The 23,714-nt window shown below is 43.5% G+C and overlaps 1 protein-coding gene across 2 annotated transcripts in view; it reads left to right on the forward strand.

Moving 5' to 3' along the window:
* Positions 1-1,095: 1,095 nt before the first annotated feature.
* vill (villin-like) overlaps positions 1,096-23,714 on the forward strand; it is a 53,795-nt gene continuing 31,176 nt past the window's right edge. Inside the window, exons 1-4 of one of the 2 annotated variants that reach the window (XM_036945629.2) lie at positions 1,096-1,300; positions 13,063-13,143; positions 14,209-14,283; positions 18,199-18,392. In XM_036945629.2, coding sequence (XP_036801524.2) covers positions 13,072-13,143; positions 14,209-14,283; positions 18,199-18,392 — 341 coding nt within the window. In that variant the 5' untranslated portion in view covers positions 1,096-1,300; positions 13,063-13,071. The remainder of the gene's footprint in view (positions 1,301-13,062; positions 13,144-14,208; positions 14,284-18,198; positions 18,393-23,714) is intronic. The other variant, XM_090199057.1, reaches the window with a different exon arrangement.

Here is a 23,714-nt window from a genome sequence, read left to right on the forward strand (position 1 = left end):
CACGTTCCGTCAGGCGAATTCTATGCAAAATGCACCAACACAGCAACTCCCTCATTTCTCTCTCCTCCAATTTCCCCATTAAATCCTTTACAGTCTCTGTTTCGCTCACCTCCAACACCGGCTCTGGTTCTGGTCTCCTCCTTGGCTCCTCACGATAAACAGGAAGAGTTGGCTCAGGTCTGGCTCCTGACTCTGCCACACTCTCCCTGAGCCCCCCCCCAAGAAATTTTTGGGGGTGACTATGGGGCCTCCGTCCGCGCCGCCTTGCTTGCTTCGCAAACTCCATTCTCCTATATCCTTCCGCGCACTGCTCCATCGAATCCCAGGCGGGCTCCGGCACTCTCCCTGGGTCGGCCGCCCACCTGTCGATCTCCTCCCAAGTCGTATACTCCATACTGTACTCCTCTTTGAGCTGCGCCTGTTGTTTCTTCTCCCGCTGCACCTTTGGGCGGCTACACTCCCCTGGTTTAGCCCAGGGTCCTCTCCCGTCGAGGATTTCCTCCCATGTCCAGAAATCCTTATTGCGCATCTCCTCGCGCTGCTCCTGCCTGTTGACACGCTGCTTGGTCCCTTTGTGGTGGGTGATTCTGTCACGGTATTCTTGAGGAGAAGGAGAGTCGGACCAAAATGCGGCGTGTCTATTGCAATCCATGTTTAATGAAGTAACACACTAAACACAAACACTATCAAAACAATAAACTTAACGAAAACCGAAACAGCCTATACTTGTGTAACCTAACACAGAACAATGACATCAGGACACTAAGGACAATCACCCACGACAAACTCAAAGAATATGGCTGCCTAAATATGGTTCCCAATCAGAGACAACGATAAACACCTGCCTTTGATTGAGAACCACTTCAGACAGCCATAGACTTAGCTAGAACACCCCACTAGCTACAATCCCCATACATACACACCACCTACAAAAACCCATGCCACACCCTGGCCTGACCAAATAAATAAAGATAAACACAAAATACTTCGACCAGGGTGTGACAAATACTGAGTTTAAAAATATTTGGCTAAGGTGTATGTAAACTTCTGACTTCAACTGTAGGTTTGTAGATAGGAAGGGAGAGTAGGTAGTGAGGGATAGTAGGTGTGTTCAGAACAGTGGGAGGACAGACATAAACACACCCTACCTTACCGACGCCACCACACACACTCATACTCACACAGAGGGAGAGAGAGGAGTAGTTATAGTTCTCACTTAGAGTTATATCTAGACCAGACCACCAGAGATATCACTGCTTCTCCTATACCTGGCCCATCCTGTATCACTCACCTGCCATAGGTAAGATTCATACAGCATGGTAGTTATTTCATCAATGACAGTGTTATTCTTTCACTGCTGTTAAATCAGTCTGTTTTCATGTTGAGATTGATAAGGTTGATATATTGCTCTTTCAGTCAGTGTTGTTACAGGTATTGTTGACTGTAAAGTTCATTCTCTGTGAACTGGCACATAACGCTTTCTTTGTGAATTCACCAGGGAGTTGGAAGTATATTATGAGGTAGTTCTATGTACTTAGTAAGGTGTGCACACTGACCATTGTCTGATAATAATAGTGCTTAATAGATGTGGAACCAGTTTTTCCATCAGCAGTAAGCCATGGGTTAGGGTTAGGAGGGGTTAGGAGAGATTAGGAAGGGTTAGGAGGGGTTATGAAGGGTTAGGAGAGGTTAGGAGGGGTTAGGAGAGGTTAGGAATGGTCAGGAGGGGTTATGAAGGGTTAGGAGGGGTTAGGAATAGTTAGGATTGGTTAGGAATGGTTAGGAAGTGTTAGGAGAGATTATGAAGGGTTAGGAGGGGTTAGGAAGGGTTAGGAGGGGTTAGGAAGAGTTAGGAGGGGTTAGGAAGGGTTAGGAGAGGTTGGAAACGGTTAGGAGAGGTAAGAAATGATCAGGAAGGGTTAGGAAGGGTTAGGAAGGGTTAGGAGGGGTTATGAAAGGTTAGGAGAGGTTAGGAGGGGTTAGGAGAGGTAATAAATGGTCAGGAGGGGTTAGGAAGGGTTAGGATGGGCTAGGAATCGTCAGGATTGGTTTGGATTGGTTAGGAAGGGTTAGGAGAGGTTATGAAGGGTTAGGAGGGGTTAGGAAGGGTTAGGATGGGTTAGGAGGGGTTAGGAAGGGTTAGGAGGGGATAGGAAGAGTTAGGATGGGTTAGGAATGGTTAGGAGAGGGTAGGAAGGGTTAGGAGGGGTTAGAAAGGGTTAGGGGGTTAGAAGGGGTTATGAAGGGTTAGGATGGGTTAGGAGGGGTTAGGAAGGGTTAGGAGGGGATATGAAGAGTTAGGATGGGTTAGGAATGGTTAGGAGAGGGTAGGAAGGGTTAGGAGGGGTTAGAAAGGGTTAGGGGGTTAGAAGGGGTTAGGAAGGGTTTGGAGGGGTTAGGAGGTGTTAATAAGAGCTAGAATAGGTTTGGAAGGGTTTAGAGGGGTTAGGTGGCGTTTAGGAAGGGTTTGGGAGGGTCAGTAGGGGTTAGGAAGGGGTTAGGGGAGTTTAGGGGAGGTTAGGAGGGGTTAGGAAGGGTTTGGAGGGGCTGGGAAGGGTTAGGAGGGGATAGGACAGGTTAGAAAGGTTTAGGAAGGGCTAGGAAAGGTTAGGAGAGGTTAGGAGGGGTTGGGAGAGATTGGGAAGGGTTAGGAAGGGTTAGGAGAGGTTAGGAGGGGTTAGGAGACGTAAGAAATGGCCAGGAGGAGTTAGGAAGGGTTAGGAAGGGTTAGGAGGGGTTAGGAGTGGTTAGGAAGGGTTAGGAAGGGTTAGGAGGGGTTATGAAGGGTTAGGAGAGGTTAGGAGAGGTTAGGAATGGTCAGGAGGGGTTAGGAAGGGTTAGGATGGGCTAGGAATCGTCAGGATTGGTTAGGATTGGTTAGGAAGGGTTAGGAGAGGTTATGAAGGGTTAGGAGGGGTTAGGAAGGGTTAGGATGGGTTAGGAGGGGTTAGGAAGGGTTAGGAGGGGATAGGAAGAGTTAGGATGGGTTAGGAATGGTTAGGAGAGGGTAGGAAGGGTTAGGAGGGGTTAGAAAGGGTTAGGGGGTTAGAAGGGGTTATGAAGGGTTAGGAGGGGTTATGAGGGGTTAGGAAGGGTTAGGAGGGGATAGGAAGAGTTAGGATGGGTTAGGAGGGGTTAGAAAGGGTTAGGAGGGGATAGGAAGAGTTAGGATGGGTTAGGAATGGTTAGGAGAGGGTAGGAAGGGTTAGGAGGGGTTAGAAAGGGTTAGGGGGTTAGAAGGGGTTATGAAGGGTTAGGAGGGGTTATGAGGGGTTAGGAAGGGTTAGGAGGGGATAGGAAGAGTTAGGATGGGTTAGGAATGGTTAGGAGAGGGTAGGAAGGGTTAGGAGGGGTTAGAAAGGGTTAGGGGGTTAGAAGGGGTTAGGAAGGGTTTGGAGGGGTTAGGAGGTGTTAATAAGAGCTAGAATAGGTTTGGAAGGGTTTAGAGGGGTTAGGTGGCGTTTAGGAAGGGTTTGGGAGGGTCAGTAGGGGTTAGGAAGGGGTTAGAGGAGGTTAGGGGAGGTTAGGAGGGGGTAGGAAGGGTTTGGAGGGGCTGGGAAGGGTTAGGAGGGGATAGGACAGGTTAGAAAGGTTTAGGAAGGGCTAGGAAAGGTTAGGAGAGGTTAGGAACGGTTAGGAGGGGATATGAGGGGTTAGGAAGGGTTAGGAGAGGTTTGGAAGGGTTTGGAGGGGTTAGGTGGGGTTAGGATAGGTTAGGAAGGGTCGGTAGGGGTTAGGAAGGGTTGGGATAGGTTAGTAGGGGCTGGGAGGGGTTAGGAGGGGCTGGGAAGTGTTAGGAGAGGGTAGGACAGGTTAGGAGGGTTAGGAAGGGTTAGGAGGGTTTAGGAAGGGTTAGGAGGGGTTAGGAAGTGTTAGGAGGGGTTAGGAGGGTTTATGAAGGGTTAGAAGGGGTTGGGAAGTGTTAGGAGGGGTTAGGAGGGGTTATGAAGGGTTAGGTGGGTATAGGAAGGGTTAGGACGGTTTAGGAAGGGTTAGGAGGGGTTGGGAAGTGTTAGGAGGGGTTAAGGGGGGTTATGAAGGGTTAGGAGGGTAAAGGACAGGTTAGGAGGTGATAGAAGGGTTGGGAGGGTTTAGGAAGGGTTAGGAGGTGTTAGGTGGGTATAGGACAGGTTAGGAGGTGATAGAAGGGTTAGGAGGGATTAGGATGTGTAGGTGGGGTTAGGATGGGTTAGGAAGTGTTGTGACGTTGTATTAGTTAATGTGACGACTGTTGTTCATCGAATGATTAAAGTTTCTAATTGCGTGATTAACTGAATCAAGCAATTATTAACTCATTAACCTGGGGCACCATGTGAAAACTAGTTTTTATTGAGTTTCTATTTCCCAAATTAACTCAAAGAATATCAGAATATTGATTTTACAACAGCCGCTAATTAACCAGTTGCCTCTACCAATCTCGTTCTGAAAGTCGTTTAGCCCGTGAATCTGCACGGACCCGGGTCTCACCAATTAATTTGTACCAAACCAATCTTAGTTGAATATTTATTTACTAAAAAGCTAAAATGATGATAAAAGATACACATAGACAAAACACATTTTAGGCTATTGATTAGAACTTAGTATAACGGGCCAACACACTATAGCGGTTGTTACTCACAATGAGGATTTCAAAAGAGTGAGAAAAAGAGAAAGTACACAAGAGAAATATACATTTGGGTGAATTTGTCAGCTATGCTATTCTAACCCTAGCCTTGCCCCAAACTGCCGCTCTTATGGGTCAGAATATAATGATGTAATTACGTGGGGATGATCTCAGAGGATTCTCTGCGTAGGCCTTCAGCTGTTCGATGACACACTCCCCCGGTGCACCTCCCTGATCGTCCTCCCGCTGTCAGTGTCCTTTTGGGCTTAGGAGTCTGTACCCTAACCCTTTGCTCTGGAAGGGGTCTTCTGAGGACAGACAGCTCTGTAGCTCAGAGCTCACAGCATAGGAATGAAACCCTTTAGATACCACGATTCGATGGGAGATGGAGGCTAGGTGGTTCGACTTGAATTCACCCGCTTAGACACAGCTACTCATCCGTAGCTTGGGTAGAAAAGGATTTCTTTGTCCTCAAACTTGCTTCTGGGTTTGTTGACTTTTTAGACCTTGCTGCAGCTGGGGTCACGTAGTCTTCCTGTAAATTCTATACTCACAGGTTTTATACACTTGGGTCAGAAGTGGGCGTAACCGCCTTTAGGGCAATTCTCTGGGCTTACCAAATTAATGAGGCAAGGTCTAGATTTTATTCAAATCCAATTTTAGACAACTACCTTAACATTTCATCTTCCCCAACACATTATCTTTGATTTGGATATTTTCCATACAACGTACAATGTATAAACATCAAACATCTACTAGGAAAACTCTTCACGTTACACTGTTTTCGAAATAACGTCATCTATAACCTTTAATAACAAAACAAAAATGACATACATTTTCATATTCCATCTATCGTCATGACCACCATTGTGGCTGACGGAAACCATTGTTCCAAAGTCCCTTTATTTCATGTTTAATGTTCTGAGGCTGGTTCTCCATAGTGACAGGATAAAAAGAATGTGTCTGTGGCCCCCACATCTTCAGACCCCTAGATCTCTCCTCCTCTGTTGGGGTTGAGAGATAATCTGTAGGGTTGTGGTCTCCTGTAACCTGACCTGATCAGGACAGTCATGACAGTAAGGAAGGGTTTGGAGGGGTTCGGAGGGTTTAGGAAGGATTAGGAGGTGTTAGGAAGGCAAGGGTTTGGAGGGGTTTTGAAGGGTTATGAAGGGTTTAGAGTGGTTAGGGAGGGTTAGGAACGGTTAGGAGGGGTTAGGAACGGTTAGGAACGGTTAGGAGGCGTTTTGAAGGGTTAGGAAAGGTTAGGAGTGGTTTGGAGTGGTTAGGAGTGTTTAGGAAAGGTTAGAAAGGGTTAGGATGGGTTAGGGCATATGAATGATTATGATTAGGAAGGGTTAGGGATAGGAACTGTTAGATCATAGGAAGGGTTAGGATGACTTAGGGAAGGTTGTTGAAGTGAGAGCTCCATCAGTGCTATTTTAATAAGGCTGATCATGACTTTTAAGTACTGCAGTTGTTACTTCTCATGTGAAACTCAACTATTGGTGGGTGGAGGTTAGTTAATGGACTTGTTCACAATCTGTTTGTCTGAGGAGAACCTAGAAGCCTGGTAGGACAAGGTGTAGTCATCAGTTGAACTAGCAGTTGGAATTGAACAAAGTCACCTTATGCCAGATATTTCTTCTGGTTCCATCACATAGGACCACTAAGCTAGTGCTGCAGTATATTGGGATCATTTTGATACGGTCAACAGACATATAAACAGCACCCTTTGATGTACTAAAGGACTTGTCCTCCATATGCCAGTCTGCCAGCAGAACAGTGTTGACTCTTCTAATCACTTCTAGTCACTTCCAGAAGCCTGTAGTAGTTAGGTAGTGGTAAATAATTATAGGACAGTAGTAAACTAATTAGTTCAGGGTAGATTAATCATACCACATTTTTTATTTGGAATGTTGACCTTCAGTTGACATGATGATGATGAGTCATGGGATCAGTGTGTATGCTGGATAAACCGTGCATTCAATTTTACCTGACTCCATCTTACCCGACTCCACATTTAGTAGTAGTAACGATGATAGGTGACAGGCATCCTGGTTTGGCCTTCAGAACCACTGGGGCGTTGCCAGTGAAATCACTGTTAGCACTAACCCTATTGTTGAAGTTGACGTGAATACTGCAGTGACATTCATGTTTGTTTTAAATGAGTCAGGCCTTAATCTGAGATTAGGTTTCTGTCCCAAAATGGCACACTACTCCCTATGTAATGAACTGCTATTGGCCACGGCCCAAAGAGGTTTGGTGTTTGAGGGCCCCATAGTTCATTACGTAGGGAGTAGGCTGCCATTTGGGACACATTCCTGGTACCATGACTGAGCAGGTTTTAATAAGGGCTGGGGATAGTTAGCTTGAGATTTTTTCAAACAGCCGGTTCATATCCTGTTTGAGGTCACCAAGCTCCACTCACCACACACTCCCTGTCCTCACTACACCTTGGACCTGTCAGCTGCTCAGCAACACTCAATCCTGTTTCTAAAAAGAGAAGTTTGTAATAGTACTCTTAAATTGTATATAGTATGACTTCCTCTATCTAAATATCGGTATATAGTAAATTTGACTTCCTCTATCTAACTATCTGTATATAGTATGACTTCCTCTATCTAACTATCTGTATATAGTAAGTATGACTTCCTCTATCTAACTATCTGTATATAGTATGACTTCCTCTATCTAACTATCTGTATATAGTGTGACTTCCTCTATCTAACTATCTGTATATAGTATGACTTCCCCTTTCTAACTATCTGTATATAGTAAGTATGTCTTCCTTTATCTAACTATCTGTATATGGTAAGTGTGAATTCCTCTATCTAACTATCTGTATATAGTAAGTATGACTTCCTCTATTTAAATATCTGTATATAGTATGACTTCCTCTATCTAACTATCTGTATATAGTATGACTTCCTCTATTTAACACTCTGTATGTAGTAAGTATGACATCCTCTATTTAACTATCTGTATATACTAAGTATGACTTCCTCTATCTAACTATCTGTATATAGTAAGTGTGAATTCCTCTATTTAACTATCTGTATATAGTAAGTATGACTTCCTCTATTTAACTATCTGTATATCGTAAGTATGACTTCCTCTATCTAACTATCTGTATATAGTATGACTTCCTCCATTTAACTATCTGTATATAGTATGACTTCCTCTATCTAACTATCTGTATATAGTATGACTTCCTATATCTAACTATCTGTATATAGTATGACTTCCTCTATTTAACTATCTGTATATCGTAAGTATGACTTCCTCTATCTAACTATCTGAATATAGTATGACTTCCTATATCTAACTATCTGTATATAGTATGACTTCCTCTATTTAACTATCTGTATATCGTAAGTATGACTTCCTCTATTTAACTATCTGTATATAGTAAGTATGACTTCCTCTATCTAACAATATGTATATAGTAAGTATTACCACTGAATGAATCTGTATTAATTCAGTAACTAGACTTCCTCTATCTGTATATAGTATGACTTCCTCTATCTAACTATCTGTATATAGTAAGTATGACTTCCTCTATTTAACTATCTGTATATAGTAAGTATGACTTCCTCTATTTAACTATCTGTATATAGTAAGTGTGAATTCCTCTATCTAACTATCTGTATATAGTAAGTATGACTTCCTCTATTTAACTATCTGTATATAGCAAGTATGACTTCCTCTATCTAACTCTCTGTATATAGTATGACTTCCTCTATCTAACTAGCTGTATATAGTATGACTTCCTCTATCGAACTATCTGTATATCGTAAGTATGACTTCCTCTATTTAACTATCTGAATATAGTAAGTATGACTTCCTCTATTTAACTATGTGTATATCGTAAGTATGACTTCCTCTATTTAACTATCTGTATGTAGTATTTATGACTTCCTCTATCTAACAATATGTACATAGTAAGTATGACCACTGAATGAATCTGTATTAATTCAGTAACTAGACTTCCTCTATCTGTATATAGTATGACTTCCTCTATCTAACTATCTGTATATAGTAAGTATGACTTCCTCTATTTAACTATCTTCATATAGTAAGTATGACTTCCTCTATTTAACTATCTGTATATAGTAAGTATGACCACTGAATGAATCTGTATTACTTCAGTAACTAGACTTCCTCTATCTTTGTATAAAGCGGTCATGTAGCTGTGTTCTCATAAATCAAAGCACACCCAGAGTTCTCTGCTTTGGTTTTGCCTTTGCGTTCTCATACAGTACAGCAAGCTGTATTCTTACAGTCAGTGACATTTTATAGTCCTTCCGTGACACTAATGTGATAGTGATATGTCGTAGTGTTTGCTCAGTGACACCCTGTGTGTTTATCTGGCAGTGCTGATATCTGTCCGAAGGGGCAATTACACGCCCCTGATTGCGGAAGTTGTTTGTTGCCATAGTGGCTAGTTGACGCCAAGTTGACAGGCCTGCTGGTCTTAGGCCACCTGTTCTCCAGAACAGTCATGAGATTACCTGCTTTTATAATAGGCTCTTTACTGCAGAATATCTACTGTATATTGCCTTTAACCTTAAAAGTACTGACTGACCCCAGAGGCATATTTTTGTTCACAGCCCAGAGGTGGTTTATTCAATTCTTCATTCAACTTGTTCTTACCAAATCTAAATCATTGAGTGTTTCTGTATCAATATGGACATACAATGTGTTTTGACCCCAGCCCAAAACATCTAACTACAGTCCTACAGCAGATAGGATCTTTATCTGGATATAGGTTTCCCTGGAGACATAATGACAAGTTATCCATACCAGCAGAGGATGGACGGGGACCTGTATCAGTGAGTTTGACCAGATAGACATATCATCTGCAGTGATGTAGCACCCCATGTACCTGCCTAAGGTTCTATACCACGTACAGTACATTCTGAAATATTCAGACCCCTTTACTTTTTCCCCATTTTGTTATGTTGAAGCCTTATTCAAAAATGGATAAAAAAAAAATTCTCCCCCCTCATCAATCTACAGATAATACCCCATAATGATAAAGCAAAAACAGGTTAAAAATAATGAAATATCACATTTACATAAGTATTCAGACCCTTTACCTAGTACTTTGTTGAAGCACCTTTGGCAGCGATTACAGCCTTAAGTCTTATTTGGTATGACGCTACCAGCTTGGCACACCTGTATTTTGGGAGTTTCTCCCATTCTTCTCTGCAGATCCTCTCAAGCTTTGTCAGGTTGGATGGGAAGCGTCACGCACAGATATTTTCAGTTCTCTCCAGAGATGTTAGATTGGGTTTAAGCCTGGGCTCTGGCTGGGCCACTCAAGGACATTCAGAGAATTGTCCCAAAGCCAATCCTGCATTGTCTTGGCTATGTGCTTATGGTTGCTGTCCGGTTGGAAGGTGAACGTTCACCACAGTCTGAGGTCCTGAGCACTCAGGCACAGGTTGCCATCAATGGTCTATCTGTACTTTGCTCCGTTCATCTTTGCCTCGATCCTGACTAGTCTCCCAGTCTCTGCCGCTGAAAAACATCCCACAGCATGATGCTACCACCACCATGCTTCACCGTAGGGATGATGCCAGGTTTCCTCCAGACGTGACGCTTGGAATTCAGGCTGAAGAGTTCAATCTTGGTTTCATCAGACTGGAGAATCTTGTTTCTCATGGTCAGAAAGTCCTTTAGGTGCCTTTTGAAAAACTTCAAGCAGGCTGTCAGGTGCTTTTTACTGAGGAGAGGTTTCCGTCTGGCCAGTCTACCGCAAAGGCCTGATTGGTGGAGTGCTGCAAAGATGGTTGTCCTTCTGGAAGTTTCTCCCATCTCCACAGGGGAACTCTGGAGCTCTGTCAGAGTGACCATCGGGTTCTTGGTCACCTCTCTGACCAAGGCCCTTCTCCCCGATTGCTCAATTTGGCCGGGCGGCCAGTTCTAAGAAGAATCTTAGTGGTTCTAAAAACGTATTCTATTTAAGAATGATGGAGGTCACTGTGTTCTTGGTGGGGACCTTAAATGCTGCAGAAATGTTTTGGTTCCCTTCCCCAGATCTGTGCCTCAATACAATCCGTCCTCGGAGTTCTACGGACAAGTCCTTCAACGTCATATTGGTCATATTGGTCACGGATCCCAAGTGCAGTTCTCCAGCTGTATCCACTGAACACATGCAAGGTTCAAGGCACGATGGCAGGGGGCACGGGATGGACTGCAGAGTTGAGCACAGATGACCGACCTAGCCCATGTGGAAGGGAGAGGGGGGGCACGGGATGGACCGCAGAGTTGAGCACAGATGACCGACCTAGCCCATGTGGAAGGGAGAGGGGCGTGGGGGTGGAGGGGGGGCGGGGTCCCAACCCCGCCCCCCACTGACAACACTTTAAGGGGCATTGCACTAATAACGGTAATGACTAGGGAAACGTTCCTGCTGTTCTGTTCTTAGTGCCAGTCTGCACGTTCAAACTAAAACAATGTAACTAATAATGGCATCTTTATACTTTTGTTAATAAAATAATGATAAAAATACTCTTTCAAAATGCAGATGTTTATTTATTTATGGATCCATAACGAATTACTATGGGAATAAATATCACTGAATTACAGAAATATCCTCCAATCCTCTATATGTAATTATTGGCGGAGAGTCAGATCTTATTTTTCGATATACTGTAGGCCTACCGTGGGCGACATGAGTCTCGCTAGTGTTGAGTAATGTGCTGTTAGAAGTGGTGTAGGTCTTATTTATTTAAAGAGCCTATTGAAGTTAGAAGCAATAGGATTTGAAGCAATAGACTACAACTATTTTAGCACCGTTTCACGCTGCTCTGAGACAAGCATGGGGACTGGTAGTGATAAATCAATGGGGACTGGTAGTGATAAATCAATGGGGACTGGTAGTGATAAATCAATGGGGACTGGTAGTGATAAATCAATGGGGACTGGTAGTGATAAATCAATGGGGACTGGTAGTGATAAATCAATGGGGACTGGTAGTGATAAATCAATGGGGACTGGTAGTGATAAATCAATGGGGACTGGTAGTGATAAATCAATGGGGACTGGTAGTGATAAATCAATGGGGACTGGTAGTGATAATTCAATGGGGACTGGTAGTGATAAATCAATGGGGACTGGTAGTGATAAATCAATGGGGACTGGTAGTGATAAATCAATGGGGACTGGTAGTGATAAATCAATGGGGACTGGTAGTGATAAATCAATGGGGACTGGTAGTGATAAATCAATGGGGACTGGTAGTGATAAATCAATGGGGACTGGTAGTGATAAATCAATGGGGACTGGTAGTGATAAATCAATGGGGACTGGTAGTGATAAATCAATGGGCACTGGTAGTGATAAATCAATGGGGACTGGTAGTGATAAATCAATGAGATTTCTATTTTCACTTAATCTCCGTTTGGGTATTGGTTAGACTATAATTATACAATTAGGGTGTAGAAATGTTATGCTCTTAGTGTAACCTTTATTTAAATAGGCAAGTCAGTTTAGAACAAATTCTTATTTACAAGGACAGGCTACTCCTTCATCCCCGATTCCCCGGTCTCCCACGTGCCTGCATTCTCAATCCGAACTCATCTCCTGGCATGTCCAGCCCATCCATTATCTCAGCCAATCATGGCTAGCGGGAAGGTTCCTGGCTTTTTCCATTGCTAAACCAACTAGGCTCGTAATTTAACATTTTTTTTTGTATTTACAGATGACATACAGTACAAGTTTGTTTTTAAGGCACATGGAAGATCACATGTTCCTGATTTCTGCTCAAAAAAACACATTTTGGATACCATTATTTACATGCCTAATTATGTTTTTTTTATAAGAAAGAATTTGATATTTTGCTGTCATTGTTGCTTTTTCCAATAGTTTCTTCTTGGGGTCAAAATGACCCCAGGTGGTTATCGATGTACACAGTAAAACAACATCTATTTGTTTCAACTAACTTTTAGTTCCACAGACTTTTCTGGTTCACTCAACTGTTTGGTCAAAGTGTAACCTGAACTTAACATTTTTAGTTGGCCCCAACATCTCCAACATGAGAAAACATGGATACAAATTATATCAATTTTAAAATGATCAAATTGTCTAGTACGTTCATTCAACTAGAAATTATTATTGTTGTGTATAACCAGTTGCACAGATTTAAGTTAAGATGTCCAAATAATAATTTTTAATTGATTAAACACGAGACAGAAAAATGTGGGTCGACAATTTTTGGGGGGGTTCAGTTTAAGTAAACAAAAAGAAGCTGTGGAACCAGTTATTTAATAAGAATTAGTTGAAACAACTAAATTTGTGGGTGTTTATTTTTTATTTTTTACAGTGTATGTCAAATATGTTGGTGGCTTGGTGGTTAAAGACTCTGTGGAAAATAGGCACTTCTTAGTAAACATGCAGCAACCCTTCTGAGGTGATTCACAGTACATTCAGCATGCTCTCTACTGTATTGTTAGTTGTGCAGAATGACTGAAGAAAGTCCAGAAGCCTTTCAGCATGTCAGCAGGAAGTCTGGCCTACAGATCTGGACCATCAATGTAAGTCCCACGTCTTTCAAAATACATCCTATTGTAATATACTGTAACAGATGTAGGATCTTCATTTGATCACCCTGTTGCAGGATAACTTTTCTGCAATGCAGGACATTTTAAACTTGTAGTTTACTTGAGGTCTAAAAAGGCTTTTAATGTTTGGAATTTCCACTTTGAAATTGTAGACTTGATTTTCCCTTATGAGAAATGTATCAACCCTTACAAAAAGGTTAATACATTTGTATCTATTTAAAAATTCACGTTTCCTGTTGCTACAGGATTATCTTCCTGCTGTAGCAAACTGGCACAAATTAAGATCCTACATCTGTTTATACAGCAGTCTCTGCTACGTTATACAGCGGTCTCTGCTGGGTTATACAGCTGTCTCCACTGGGTTATACAGCAGTCTCTGCTGGGTTATACAGCGGTCTCCACTGGGTTATATAGCTGGTCTCCACTGGGTTATACAGCAGTCTCCACTGGGTTATACAGCGGTCTCCACTGGGTTATACAGCGGTCTCCACTGGGTTATACAGCGGTCTCCACTGGGTTATACAGCTGGTCTCCACTGGGTTATACAGCGATCTCTGCTGGGTTATACAGCGGTCTCTGCTGGGTTATACAGCGGTCTCCACTGGGTTATACAGCAGTCTCTGCTGGGTTATACAGCAGTCTCCACTGGGTTATACAGCGGTCTCTGCTTGGTTATACAGCAGTCTCCACTGGGTTATACAGCAGTCTCCACTGGGTTATACAGCGGTCTCTGCTTGGTTATACAGCAGTCTCCACTGGGTTATACAGCAGTCTCCACTGGGTTATACAGCGATCTCTGCTGGGTTATACAGCAGTCTCCACTGGGTTATATAGCTGGTCTCCACTGGGTTATACAACAGTCTCCACTGGGTTATACAACAGTCTCCACTGGGTTATACAGCAGTCTCCACTCGGTATATTACACTGCCTTAGTCTCAGATCAAATGCTGAGATGGGACTTTTGTGACAGTTTTCGTTGGTGTTCTGTCACGCTGTTCTTGAAATATAATATTCTGAAAGTATCTTGTTGTTTTTAAGAACATGAAGATGGTTCCTGTACCGGACCAAGCTTTTGGGAACTTCTTTGAGGGAGATTGCTACATTGTCCTCTATGTGAGTATTGCTACATTGTCCTCTATGTGAGTATTGCTACATTGTCCTCTATGTGAGTATTGATACATTGTCCTCTGTGTGAGTATTGCCACATTGTCCTCGGTGTGAGTATTGCTATATTGTCCTCTATGTGAGTATTGCTACATTGTCCTCTGTGTGAGTATTGCTACATTGTCCTCTATGTGAGTATTGCTACATTGTCCTCGGTGTGAGTATTGCTACATTGTCCTCTGTGTGAGTATTGCTACATTGTCCTCTGTGTGAGTATTGCTATATTGTCCTTTGAGCCTTTAGCCTGGATCCCTGTAGAAATGATCTATGGGTCGTTCCTGAATTACAGTGAATGTGTGGGGAGCCTCTAGCTTGGTACCCTGTAGACATTTTCTAAGGGTCGTTCCTGATTTACGGTGGCATTTGGTCATGGCATTTTGAACACTTGTTATTAATTGTAATGTATTTGGGTATATCTTCACATTCTAAATAAACTAATTTTCAAGCTTAATGACTTTAAATAATTTGTATCATTATGATAACATTGTGCCACCAATAGGAGTAGTAACACTAATTCGACATTTTAGGTAAATCAGTATTTCCTGAAATGGAGGCAACTCTAAGGTCATCAATTTTGTAAAAAATATTTAGTAAAGTAATTAAATTAATAATTTTGCTCACAATGTTTTTTCCCTGACTAACACCAAGTGAAACTTTAGATGTAGACACAACTAAAAGGGTGTGATTATCTAATAATTTAGATAGTTTAACATAGACTCCTCCCCCGATAACACTGGAGAAAATGCTGAAGGTCCTTGTATACTGCATCTTTGAAATCAGTGATTTTCAAGGTGGCAACACCAATGACAGAAAATGCAACGTTATGACTGTAACTACTGTTCCCTGAAAAAGGGAAGGTACAACATACTATGGGGGAGTCGCACTCTCGCCACTTCCTGTTGAAGGATTTACATTCACTCCTGACAAGAGACCAAAGAAATCCGTGCCTCGCTGGAATCCTCGCCTTCCACAGTTGATAAGTGTGAGGCTTGGATTCCTTCCTTCAATTTAATACCACTCTTCACCAAGCCCACTCTTCACCAAGCCCACTCTTCACCAAGCCCAGGAACAGGTGCCGGAGGCCAAACGTGGCAGTTTTTGTGCATTTTATTAGGATCCCCATTAGCTAAAGCTGTAACGTTAACTAATCTTCCCGAGTTCCTCGTTTCCCTCCTTCAGGGAACAGTAGTTATAGTCATAGTGTTACTTTCTATTTCAGTCAGTCAACTTCGGTACAACATACTATGGGAAAATATAATCACTCCCCAAATGGATACTAAATGAAAACGGCCCATGGCAGACCACCCAGACCTGGGTATTGTACACACGGTGCGCTGCCTGGAGACTTTCCCCTGTCAGAGCCATAAGCACGCTACGGGATACACTGGGAGCAGTGTCATCCAAGTGATGAAACCTCACAACAGTGTGTGGTGATGCCCAACTCGCTGCAGCAACAATATCTCTTATAGTCAACCCTTTAAACAACACTCAAGATGCTGTCAGACCCTGGCGGAGTGGGAGGGTACATCGCTAGGTAACCATGCCCCTTGCTGCTATATGCCAGGGAGATAGCCTCCGCAATCCAGTGGAAGAAACACTGCTTAGGGAGCGCCCTGCCGCCAGCTGAATTAGTTAAACAGACTGTTCACAGAGCCGGACATCCTTGGTCTGTTGAATGTACTTGCGTAAAGCACCTGACACAGGACATGTAATCTCTGTTGCTCTTCAGAAGCAAAAGGTTGCGAAATGAGACCTGTAGGATCATAGCCATGACCTTCGGTGCGAACTGAGTACTGGATAACGTGTGGAGGTCCCCAACACATTTAACCGAGGCCAATGCCATGGGCAGGGAGGTTTTGTAGAAGAGGTTATTCAGACCCACTGATTCCAGAGGATCAAAGGGGGCACACAGTGCCTCCAAAACCAGTGCCATGTCCCATGTGGACGCAATAGTTTTAGAGACTGGTCTGAGACGACGTACACCTTTCAGGAATCACACAACCAGGGGATAGGTGTCACGTTCTGACCTTAGTTCCTTTGTTTTGTCTTTGTTTATATGGTCAGGGCGTGAGTTGGGGTGGGCAGACTATGTTTGTTTTTCTATGTTTGGTTTCTGGGTTCGGCCTAGTATGGTTCTCAATCAGAGGCAGGTGTCGTTAGGTGGTCTGAGACGACGTACACCTTTCAGGAATCACACAACCAGGGGATGGGCCCCCGGTGAGGATTCGTCAACTCCCACCTGACCCGATGAGATAGCGGCCATGTACACTTTTAAAGTGGAGAATTCTCAAAGGATGTCCCTCACAGAACTCTGAAAAGGAGCAAGTCCTTTATCTTGGCACCAGAGATCAAACGCTTCCACAGTAAAGATCTATGCACTAACGGAAATTTCCCAAATCTGGGAGACCACCCAGGTGAGTAGCCTCCACTCCCGAGAGAGAGGGCCACACCTGGATAAAAGAGCTGCACCGTAGTTGAAGTAGCCGGGGACATGCGTCGCCCAAAGTGAGAGGATGTGGACACTGCTCCCCAGGAGTGATCCAAGGTTAGGAGGGAGAGACACATAGTCTCTCCCTGTCTGTTGATGAAATATAGTCAGTTCTGACCAGCGCAAGCCGGGGGAAGCGCCTGAGTGCCAGATACACCATTAAGAGCTCTGGGTAATTGATATGCAGCGTCCTCAGCACAAGTGTAGCGAATCGTATTTTCTTCGTACATCGCACCCCACCCTCTGGGGATGCGTATTTTGTGATCACCTTGCAGGATACAACTAATCCCCTGGAAGGTTCCCACCACTGGTCCTTGGTCCGTAGGCCTGATAGAGACACCTGAAGCAACCGGCTTAGGCTGCGAGATGCATCCAGGTGGGTGGCTAGCACTCAGCGCTGGAAGGGCCTTATCGACAATAGGCTTCCATCACACTAAGGTGAAGAGCGGAATAATTGAAGGATTGAATCATAGCCTCGGGCTTATCAACTGGGGAAATCAGGGCTTCCAGCAAGGCACGGATTTCATTAGCCTTCTCAGGCATGATTGTAGATCCTTCAACGAAGTCCTGAGTCCTGAGTCCTCAGTTGTGCGGATTTCATTAGCCTTCTCAGGCGTGATTGTAGATCCTTCAACCTGAGTCCTGAGTCCTGAGTCCTGAGTCCTGAGTCGTGCGACTCCCCCATAGTATGTTGTACTGAAGTTGACTGACTGGAAGGGAACTGAGGGACACATATTGCATTTTAATAGCCATGTTTTTTAAAATCTATACAATATATTAAATACTTTTGTTTACTGTCTAGAATTCAAAATACTAGATAAATATCTGTTAAAAATGTCTCTACACCTCTACACTTCATCAACATGCTATCTCCCAGTAGTTTATATAATCCATATAAATATATGTTTTACAGTATAAAGGACTTATATACAGTAGGCTTTCAAATAAAGTAACAGTTAAATCTAACGTGTATTATTTCTGTAATTTTAAAGTGTTTTTACATGTTTTTACATGGTGCCAAAGACAGCATTTACCACCGCAATTGAAGAATGACGCCTCAAGAATTACCCATATGGCATATGTGTGTGTGCAGTATACAATTTCAACGATGTGTATCTATGTCATGTACATGTATGTGTGTGTAACAGAATACAATATGTAAATACTATATACAGCACCAGTCAATGCCAAGAGTGTGCAAAGTTGTCATCAAGGCAAAGGGGTGGCTAATTTGAAGATTGTCAAATGTATTTGTTTAACACTTTTTTGGTACCTACATGATTCCATATGTGTTATTTCATAATTTTGATGTCTTCACTATTATTCTACATTGTAGAATATAGTAAAATATCTGACTGGTACGTGTGTGTGTCCAGAGGAGTCAGGGCTCCAGTAACTCCATGGACATCCACTACTGGATTGGTAACTCCTCCTCTCAGGATGAGCAGGGAGCGGCGGCCATCTTAGTGACTCAGCTGGATGAGTTCCTGGGGGGCAGTCCTGTCCAGCACAGGGAGGTACAGGCCGCAGAGTCCTCCAAGTTCAGGAGCTACTTCAGGAACGGACTCATGTGAGTGACCAAGTGAATGGAAATAATATAATGAATATATTATACTACACACACACACACACACACACACACACACACACACACACACACACACACACACACACACACACACACACACACACACACACACACACAGGACTCTACACACTCACCGGACTCTACACACTCACAGGACTCTACACACACACAGGACTCTACACACACTCTACACACACACAGGACTATACATGGAGACTTTCCCCTGTCAGAGCCATAAGCACGCTACGGGATACACTGGGAGCAGTGTCATCCAAGTGATGAAACCTCACAACAGTGTGTGGTGATGCCCAACTCGCTGCAGCAACAATATCTCTTATAGTCAACCCTTTAAACAACACTCAAGATGCTGTCAGACCCTGGCGGAGTGGGAGGGTACATCGCTAGGTAACCATGCCCCTTGCTGCTATATGCCAGGGAGATAGCCTCCGCAATCCAGTGGAAGAAACACTGCTTAGGGAGCGCCCTGCCGCCAGCTGAATTAGTTAAACAGACTGTTCACAGAGCCGGACATCCTTGGTCTGTTGAATGTACTTGCGTAAAGCACCTGACACAGGACATGTAATCTCTGTTGCTCTTCAGAAGCAAAAGGTTGCGAAATGAGACCTGTAGGATCATAGCCATGACCTTCGGTGCGAACTGAGTACTGGATAACGTGTGGAGGTCCCCAACACATTTAACCGAGGCCAATGCCATGGGCAGGGAGGTTTTGTAGAAGAGGTTATTCAGACCCACTGATTCCAGAGGATCAAAGGGGGCACACAGTGCCTCCAAAACCAGTGCCATGTCCCATGTGGACGCAATAGTTTTAGAGACTGGTCTGAGACGACGTACACCTTTCAGGAATCACACAACCAGGGGATAGGTGTCACGTTCTGACCTTAGTTCCTTTGTTTTGTCTTTGTTTATATGGTCAGGGCGTGAGTTGGGGTGGGCAGACTATGTTTGTTTTTCTATGTTTGGTTTCTGGGTTCGGCCTAGTATGGTTCTCAATCAGAGGCAGGTGTCGTTAGGTGGTCTGAGACGACGTACACCTTTCAGGAATCACACAACCAGGGGATGGGCCCCCGGTGAGGATTCGTCAACTCCCACCTGACCCGATGAGATAGCGGCCATGTACACTTTTAAAGTGGAGAATTCTCAAAGGATGTCCCTCACAGAACTCTGAAAAGGAGCAAGTCCTTTATCTTGGCACCAGAGATCAAACGCTTCCACAGTAAAGATCTATGCACTAACGGAAATTTCCCAAATCTGGGAGACCACCCAGGTGAGTAGCCTCCACTCCCGAGAGAGAGGGCCACACCTGGATAAAAGAGCTGCACCGTAGTTGAAGTAGCCGGGGACATGCGTCGCCCAAAGTGAGAGGATGTGGACACTGCTCCCCAGGAGTGATCCAAGGTTAGGAGGGAGAGACACATAGTCTCTCCCTGTCTGTTGATGAAATATAGTCAGTTCTGACCAGCGCAAGCCGGGGGAAGCGCCTGAGTGCCAGATACACCATTAAGAGCTCTGGGTAATTGATATGCAGCGTCCTCAGCACAAGTGTAGCGAATCGTATTTTCACACACACACACACACACACACACACACACACACACACAGGACTCTACACACTCACCGGACTCTACACACTCACAGGACTCTACACACACACAGGACTCTACACACACTCTACACACACACAGGACTATACACACTCACTGGACTCTACACACACACACAGGACTCTACACACACACCGGACTCTACACACACACCGGACTCTACACACACACAGGACTCTACACACACACAGGACCCTACACACACACAGGACTCTAGACACACACAGGACTCTAGACACACACAGGACTCTACACACACACAGGACTCTACACACACACAGGACCCTACACACACACAGGACTCTACACACACACTCACACACACTGACACTCGAAAACACACACTTAATTTGCTCATACACACATAACACGCAGGCACATTCATACTCAGTTGCGATTTCAGCATGTCTTGGTGAGGCAAAACTCAAACCATTTCTGTAGATGCCAGTGAAGCCACCACACCACACAACACAACACTAAACAATACATGAAATGCCCTATAACAGTGACAAACGGTGCTATCCTTACAGCGGAGCTCTCTTTTCAGAATATGTATTATTTCACAAGATAAGATTTCATAAAGTAGGATTGATTATTAGAATTTATGTATAGTATTTCATGAATCGAACAGTCCAAACATCAGACTAAAGCCTCAGCTGAACTTGATGTGCAATCTGAGATAAACAAAGCATGTGTGAGAGTGTCTGTCTTAAGTGGTATTAACACACTGTCTGCTTTTTAAGGTGACAGAACACACACATCATGCTGTCTTGCCAATATACCTGTCTACATTTGGGTTGAGTTAAAACATTGTTACACAGAACAATTGCAAAATATTATATTTGAAGGTCGATCTACTAAGGACATGGACTAATGACACATTACTTAATAACTGTATGTTGTTCATAAAGCGCTTTTCACTATCCCCTAAATGTAAAATTTGTATTTAAAATAATTTTTGTGATAGAATGAAAGCGTACCAGAACGCGCTTCAGTAGTAGAACTAAAGACGAGCCATAAACCATACTGTAGGCAAAAAGCAAATGCATTAGAAAAACAAACTAAAAGTCCATTTAACAGAGCTATAAATAGTGCCTTAAGAGCATGATAGCATTGGAATGAGACACTTATGGCTCATCCATTAATTCACAGGAACACGTCAGCCGGAGGGAGGGCTGTTCTTCCTCCTGTCACTTCTCCCACTACATACAATAATAGATTTTTATCCACTTTTGTTCAGTGGAACAAAGACTCTCAACAGTCTGTGTGGTATTCTGTTCCTTGACAGCTGATACACTGTGGTCTGTAGGAATTCCCATGCTGGGGCACAGAGGGGAAGTTGATATCAAACACATAATAGGACTTGAATCCGGTGACCCAAGCAGTGTACCTTGCTCCAATGCTGGTCCACTAACGACTGTAAACACCTGTGAGCAGTCCCCAAGAGCCAAGACAAATGACTATGGTCTGGTCACCTCCGCCTGGTGCAGGTACTCTCCCATGTTTGTCACAACCTGTTAGAGATATCATTTGATTTTAGAATATGAGGATTTGTGGTATTTTGTATATTTAATAGCCATTTACATCAACCAACTCCCTGTTTGATGCCTTCATCTTCCATTCATTTGGGTTTGGGGCTCATAGGTTCATTTACAACACTAAGCAGGTGTCCATCCAACCATTTCATGCAGACCAATTACCTGCCGCATTAAAAATGTCACAGCCGGCCAGAGTACATCTGTTGTTGAAGAACATTAGATCAATAAAGGAAATATGAAATGTCAATACAATTTTAGAAATGGTCATACAATTTTATAAATGCCTACAGACAATTTGTTTGTTCGACATGGTGGGATGTTTTTGTGTCGTGTAAATTGATTATGCGGTGAAATGGCAGTGGAAACTCCATTATGTGCAAATATTGATATAATAACCATCAAATTAAAGTAAACTTGGAATCACGCGATACGTTATGTGTCTCCTCGACCCGGGAAAGCATGCAGTTTATTAAGGCTGTAGATGAAATCCACTTCACAGGGTGGTGAATGTGCAAGGTGATGAGCGTTATGCTACTTTCCAATAAGGGTCTTATTCTGGTGACATGAATATTGATGCATGTTTGACAAATACAAATGATATCACTCTTATTCATAGTAACGTCATAGAAGACAGTCACACATTTTCTTACGTTACAGCCTTATTCTAAAATGTATAAAATTGTTGTTTTTCCTCATCAATCTACACACAATACCCCATAATGACAAAGCAAAAACAGGGTTTTTTAGAAATGGTATATATCACATTTATAGAAGTATTCAGACCCTTTACTCAATACTTTGTTGAAGCATCTTTGGCAACGATTACAGCCTCGAGTCTTCTTGGATATGATGCTACAAGCTTGACACACCTGTATTTGGGGAGTTTCTCCCATTCTTCTGTGCAGATCCTCTCAAGCTCTGTCAGGTTGGATGGGGAGCGTCACTTCACAGCTATTTTCAGGTCTCTCCAGAGATGTTCGATATGGTTCAAGTCTGGGCCACTCAAGGACATTCAGAGAATTGTCCCGAAGCCACTCCTGTGTCTTGGCTGAGTGCTTAGGGTCGTTGTCCTGTTGGAAGGTGAACCTCCGCCCCAGTCTGTCCTGAGCGCTCAGGAGCAGGTTTTCATCAAGGATGTCTCTGTACTTTTCTCCATTCATCTTTCCCTCAATCCTGACTTGTCTCCCAGTCCCTGCCACTGAAAAATATCCCCTCAGCATGCTTCACCGTAGGGATGGTGGCAGGTTTCCTCCAGACATGATGCTTGGCATTCAGGCCAAAGAGTATTCTTGGTTTAATTAGACCAGAGAATTTTGTTTCTCATGTTCTGAGAGTCCTTTAGGTGCCTTTTGGCCAACTCCATGCAGGCTGTCATGTGTCTTTTACTGAGGAGCTGCTTCCGTCTGGCCACACCACCATAAAGGCCTGATTGGTGGAGTGCTGCAGAAATGGTTGTCCTTCTGGAAGGTTCTCCCATCTCCACAGAGGAACTCCGGTTCTACCAGAGTGACCATCAGGTTCTTGGTCACCTCCCTGACAAAGGCCCTTCTCCCCCGATTGCTGAGTTTGGCAGGGAGGACCAAACTTGTTCTGTGGTTCCAAACTTCTCCCATTTAAGAATGATGGAGGTCCCTGTTTTCTTGGGGACCTTCAATGCTGCAGAAATGTTTAATACCCTTCTCCAGATCTTTGCCTCGACACAATTCTGTCTCGGAGTTCTACGGACAATTCCTTCGACCTCAAGGGTAGGTTTTTGCTCTGACATGCACTGTCAAGTGTGGGACATTTATATAGACAGGTGTGTGCCTTTTCAAATCATGTCCAAACAATTTAATTCACCACAGGTGGACTCCAATTAAGTTCTAAAAACATCTTAATTAAGGATGATCAATGGAAACAGGATGCTCAATTTTGAATCTCATAGCAAAGGGTCTGAATACTGTAAATAAGGTTTTTTAAATTATTTTTACCCCCTTTTTCTCCCCAATTTCGTAGTATCCAATTGTTAGTGGTTACTGTCCTGTCTCATCGCTACAACTCCCGTACGGGCTCGAGAGAGACGAAGGTCGAGAGCCATGCGTCCTCCGAAACACAACCCAACCAAGCCGCACTGCTTCTTAACACAGAGCGCATCCAACCCGGAA

This window comes from Oncorhynchus mykiss, chromosome 15 (assembly GCF_057628025.1).
Source record: "Oncorhynchus mykiss isolate SJ-2025 chromosome 15, ASM5762802v1, whole genome shotgun sequence".
In the NCBI taxonomy this organism is placed as follows: Eukaryota; Metazoa; Chordata; class Actinopteri; order Salmoniformes; family Salmonidae; genus Oncorhynchus; species Oncorhynchus mykiss.